The sequence below is a fragment of the Loa loa genome, assembly GCF_000183805.2.
Source record: "Loa loa unplaced genomic scaffold supercont3.395, whole genome shotgun sequence".
NCBI lineage: Eukaryota > Metazoa > Nematoda > Chromadorea > Rhabditida > Onchocercidae > Loa > Loa loa.
In genome coordinates, this window is record NW_018108575.1 from 35,761 (window position 1) to 41,945 (window position 6,185).

Genomic DNA, 6,185 nt, shown 5'->3' on the forward strand with positions numbered 1-6,185 from the left:
TTTCTTTTTTTTTTTTTTTTTTTTAGCAAATAATTTATGTGATCGAACAATGTTAAAAGCAATTTCGTTACTTGGAATTGGCTTCATGTCTATCTTTCTTGTTGGTTTCCTTGGTATCTATCATAATTCGCATTCAATTAAAGCAACCAAATTTAAAACCAATTCGAAAGGTTTATCAAATTTATTTCATTTCATTTTTGTAAGTATGCAAAAGTTTTTTTCTTTTTTGTTACAAATGAATTTTTCTAAATGGAACGAATATATTAAATGCATTTAAAATATTATTTATTCAAGCATAAATTTTGTTTATTAGAATGATAATAATCCCATAAAGTATATCCAAAATGAATGTCACAAAATTGATATAACAAATATAATTATAAATGATAAAAGTAAAATTATGAATTAATATTAATAATTAATTATTACTATTATAACAATGGAATATGACAAATTAAAAAAAAAATGCTTATTTACAAAATTTATTGCATTTTTTTTTTTTTTGCATTATTAGTATAAAGTATAATTAAATTATATATACGTGCATAATAAATTTTATGCTACAAATAAAAATTTTAAAAATTCTATAAATAAATTTAATTAATTTCAGATAATTATCCAAGCATGATCGATATTTTAATATCAAATATACATGGTCATAAAATTGCGGAAAATTTACGATCATTCACTACTTTGCCACATTTAGCTGGAACACGAGCTAATGCTAAAGTAGCTGAAAAGATATCTAAACTTTGGAAAGCTAATGGTTTAGAAGGTAATTAGTTGATTAATTAATTAATTGTATGAAATTTTTTTTTCGCTGATTTTTAAATAAGCATTAAAAATTTATAGATAATATAATGAAATACAAACGAAACAAAAAGGTAAAATGAAATAGCGTAAAATTTCTGAAAGATAGATATAGTGATTATATTATTATCATAGTTTTAAGCTAATTGATAATATATTACAGATGTACATTATGTGAAATATGATGTATTATTATCATATCCGGATTATGATAATCCCAATCATTTGCATATATTTGATAAGAATGATAAGATTGTTTACACAACTAAAAGTGTCAGTCCACCACTGATACCAAAAGAGCAAAGCGCTAAAGGTTATGTGAAAGTTATTATTAATAAATGAAAAAAAAATATAAAAATGAATTTTTGAAAAAAAAATGAATTTTTGAATTTTTGAATTTTTTCTAAAATGAATTTTTGTGCTTTTCTTTAAAGCTAAAATTTAAAGTTATATATTGTACTTTCAAAAAAACAAAAAAAAAAATCTTTAACTTAATTTATTAATGATATAAATTTTTTTCATTTAAATTAATTATTATTTGAAACTTAATCATGTTAATTATTTGTTTGAAACATGAATTAATGAAATTTTAATAGGAGCCGGAATACGTTGGTTAGCTTATTCTGCAAATGGAACAATTCGAGGTCAAGTGGTTTATTGTCATTTTGGACGAAAGGAAGATTTTGAACGTTTAAAATACTACAATATTGATCCTAAGGTTTTGGTTTTTTTTTTTTTTTTTGCATTTAAAAAATTTATGTAATTTCATTTTAAATTAATTGGAAATGAATTTTAAAAAAAATGTTTCAATTCGTTTTTTTTTGGAATGTAATCGAAAAAAAAAAGCAATAATATTTGATAAATTATAAAATGTATATTTTGATTTATTGATTTTTTTTTCCTCATAAAAATTCTTTTCTATCATTAAATGTTTAATTAGATATATGATATTGATAGTGTCGTTTTTATTATTTCTTTTTTTCTTCAGGGTAAAATAGCTATGATAAGATATGGGAAAATTTTTCGCGGTGACAAAATATGGAATGCTCAATTAGCGGGTGCTATTGGTGCTATTTTATTTTCGGATCCTTTTGAAATAGCACGAGATGGTACAGAGAAAGGTTTGTTTGTTTATTTGTTTGTTTGTTTGTTTGTTTGCTTGTTTGTTTGTTTGTTTGTTTTTGCTGAAATTTTTTATTGTTATTAATTAGTATTCATCTAGCTATTATAAATGTATTTAGTCTTTTAATTTATCATTAACCAAATTATTCCAATTTTTTTTTTTGTCAAAATTTCAGCTTTTTCCAATTTTTTTTTTTTTTTTTGCATTAGCTATTTAGCTTAATGCTATTTAGCTACTGAATACATGTATTTGATCGTTTTGCTTTATCATTTATTTACCTAATTATTCCAATAATGAATGAATGAATGAGTGAATGATTGGATTTGTTTTTTTACTAAAAAAGATATTTTTTTTTTGTTTGTTTATTTATTTATTTGTTTATTTGTTTGTTTTTTTTGTTAAAATTTTAATTTCTTCTTATTGTTATTAATTAATATCATTAGTATCGCTTGTTTTATCATTTATTTACCTAATTATTCCAATAATGAATGAATGATTGGATTTATTTTTTTTTTACTAAAAAGGATATATTTAAAAACATTTTGTTGTAAATGAATAAAAATTAATTGGGAAAAAAATTAAATTTTGAAATTAAAAAAAATAGCGAAATGAAAAATGAAAAATTTCAAATTTATTTTAGTTAATTTCTTATTCTTATTATAAAATACGATGAAAATTTTCCACCCTTATTTTTCTTTTTTCTTTTTCTTCAATACTAATACTTAATTTACTAGAATATAAATTTAATAATTTAAATTTATTTTTTTTTTTTAAATATTAAATACTACAGAAAATGTCTATCCAAATAGTGAATGGTTACCAAATGTTGGTGTACAACGTGGTAGTATTATGCATGGTAAAGGTGATCCACTTTCACCATTATATCCATCCAAAAAAGATTTATATCGTTCAAAAACAATCAAAGAGGTATCATTCTAATAGTTTTTCTTATTATTTTTAATTAAATTTTGTTTAATTCTAATTAAACTGTGATAAATTTGTTTGTCAAAAAGGTTAAATTGTGACAAATTTGTCTATCACAAAAGTTAAAATATGATAAATATGTCTATCATAGAAGTTAAACTGTGATAACTTTATCCATCACAAAAATTAAATTATGATAAACTTGCCTATCACAGATATTAAATTATGATAAATTTATTCATTTCCAATTAATTTGTAATAAATTTGTGACAACTTTTGTTTATTTTTAATGAAATTGTAATGAATTGCAAGTAATTAAAATTATATAATTTGTAAAATTCATATCACAAAAATTTTTCTGCATATTTCTTTTGCCAAATTTTCATAACTTTTATCATGCTATAATATAAGCTTAACTTAAATTGAAATTAGCTATGAATTTTATAAAGTTTAGCATTGATTACAGGAAATTTCAGCGTGTTAAAAATTAAATTACGATATACAGTATGCTGCTTAATGTATTACTATTATATATTACTTTTTATTAATTTTTCTATTACTTTTTACTTTTTTCTTTCGTATTACTTTTTCTTTTCGAAAAAAAAAATACTTTTGTATTGCTATTACTTTTTCTTGTTATTTTTTACCTTTTAAAAAATTAAAATATTACTTTTTCTTATTAATTTTTTACTTTTCTATTACTTTTTACTTTTTCTTTTTCTAGCAAAAAATTACTTTTGCTTTTTCTTCTTTTCAAAGATTAAAACATCATTTAAATGCTGAAATGCTAATTTCTATTTATAATCGTTAATTTTGTAATAAAAAAATTATTTTTCAAAACTTGTCAATTAATCAATAAAATAACCTAATTAAAATGTTGTAGTATAAAAATGATTATTAGATGAAATAATAGCAAATAATTAATTATCCAATATAACTCTAAAAGTCACACATCCTTGTAACCTTCTATCATTTCATACCTGAGATTAATTAGGTTTATTTTATCATCGAAAGTTTTAAATTTCACCTTTAATTCCGTCATCTTTGTTTGTAAAAAATTTTTACATTTTTAGGCTATGAATGATTATGTGCTACCAAAAATTCCAGCATTACCAATAAGCTATTCGGATGCTTATCAGGTATTATCATATATGCGAGGTTATTTAGCACCATTTGATTGGCATGGTGGTCTTAATGTAACTTATTATCTTGGACCTGAAATGAAGGAAAATAATGAAATTCAAATTACCGTTCATTCAACACTGGAAAATAGGTTTTTTTTTCCTAACAATTTTACAAATAAAAGAATTAAGTTATATTTTTAATTGTAATAAAAGTAATATTAAAAAAAATTTTTGAATTAAATTTATTTAATTTTAATAAAATATCTTTCCTTTTTTTTTCATTTATGAATTAATTTTTATACATTTTTTACCTGTTTTTTTTTTTTAATATTTGATTAATTTTGAAAGAATTTATGCAAAAAAAGGAAAGAAAAAATTCATTTCATAATAAAATTTTTATTAATTATTACAGAACAATTCGAAATGTGATAGGATATATTCGTGGTACAACAGATCCTGATAAATATGTCATCTTAGGTAATCATTATGATGCTTGGGTTTATGGTGCATTAGATCCAAATAGTGCTACAGCAATATTAGCTGAAGTTGCTCGAGGTATTGTACAAACTATGAAAATAACAAGATGGAGACCAGGTAATTTATCATTTCTTTTTTTTTATTCATAAATAAATAGATATGTTATGATATGTGATAAATTAAACTACAAAAATTTTACATTAATTATATTAATTAAAGGTCGTGTTAATTATCTCATTTAATTAGGATGATTATTTTAGGTGCTATTAATTGAATTAAACAAATAAAATACTTAAATTTAATAAGTTTTTAAATTTCATTTATATTTCATAATATGTAATGAAATGTAAATATAGCTTAAATGTATTATTGTGACAAATTTTATGTTACAATAAAAAATTTTGGGGAAGCATGAAATATTTAAATATGTGTGTAAATATTACGATGAATCATGAAGGAGACATTTGCAGGGAGGACAATTGTTTTTTGTAATTGGGATGCTGAAGAATATGGTTTAATTGGATCAACAGAATTTGTTGAAGAATATGCAAATTTATTAAATCAACGAGCAATAGCATATTTCAATGTGGACAATATACACTCCAATTATTCATTGTTCATTTTCTTTTTTTTTTTTTTAGTTTTATTAAAAATTTATTTCATTTTAATTTTTTACACATCTAGAATTGCTTTTTTTTTATGAGAATTATAGTTTTTCTTTTTTTTCTTCTTTTTTTTGCTTAAACTAATCTTGGAAAATGATTAATTAAATTTGACTAATCAAATGATTAATGAAATTTAGTCAATTTTAGTAATTTTCATTTATATATGTATTTGTTAATTATATTTTGATTATTTGAGTATTCTTTTGCTATTTCAATTAGGAGAAAAATTATTTTGTCTTTTAACAAATTCAATCATTTTAAAATAAAATGAAAAATTTAAAATGTTTAATAATACCTGGATGATAAGTAGTATAATTTTAACTAATAATAAACATAATTGAATAAAATAAAAATTTAATAATAATATCAATATTTTATTCATTTAATATCATTAATTCATTAATTTTAAGAATTTTAAGTGAAATAATCATAGGAGTAAATTAAATTAGATATTTTAAAATAACTTATATTTATTATAGGCATGTAAATACCGTACCAACATTGTATCAATTTATGGCAAAAATATCAAAATTAATTCCAAATCCGATGAAATCGGAGGAAAAACATGGTCGAAAAACTCTTTATGATACTTGGTAAATGCTTTTTAATTTCTTTTTTTTTTTTGGTTTTAATTTAAATGAAAAAATTTAAAAGTTTTTCTTTTACAAATAAGTTATTTTTAAATTAAATTTTTTAAAGTTATATGCGATATTTTTTAAATCAATTTTTGAATATAATTAATGATAAGAATGTTAGGAAAGAAAAGAAAGAAAAAAAGCAAACAAACAAATAAATTATCTGTTCTTAACATACTATTACCATAGAAAATAGAATCTGAATTAGCAAATAATGAAAAAATAAATAAATTAATTAATTAAATTTGATAATTTGAAAATGATTCAACTATAGGTTCAAAACTTTCCCAAGTAATATTACTTTCTTACCGGATATACCATCAATGCTAATTCCAAGAGGTCAAAGTGATCATGCACCATTTTTGAATTATCTTGGTATACCTGTTGCTGATATTACTTACAGGTATAAGTTAAAAATTATAAATTG

The 6,185-nt window shown here is 20.8% G+C and overlaps 1 protein-coding gene across 1 annotated transcript in view; it reads left to right on the top strand.

The window, feature by feature from the left end:
* Positions 1-624: 624 nt before the first annotated feature.
* LOAG_18605 (N-acetylated-alpha-linked acidic dipeptidase 2) overlaps positions 625-6,185 on the top strand; it is a gene marked incomplete at both ends in the record, with an annotated part of 8,149 nt that continues 2,588 nt past the window's right edge. The window contains 10 exons of the mRNA XM_020451268.1: positions 625-775; positions 974-1,123; positions 1,407-1,528; positions 1,799-1,931; positions 2,724-2,860; positions 3,931-4,130; positions 4,394-4,575; positions 4,929-5,073; positions 5,603-5,716; positions 6,033-6,161. Coding sequence (XP_020304966.1) covers positions 625-775; positions 974-1,123; positions 1,407-1,528; positions 1,799-1,931; positions 2,724-2,860; positions 3,931-4,130; positions 4,394-4,575; positions 4,929-5,073; positions 5,603-5,716; positions 6,033-6,161 — 1,463 coding nt within the window. The remainder of the gene's footprint in view (positions 776-973; positions 1,124-1,406; positions 1,529-1,798; positions 1,932-2,723; positions 2,861-3,930; positions 4,131-4,393; positions 4,576-4,928; positions 5,074-5,602; positions 5,717-6,032; positions 6,162-6,185) is intronic.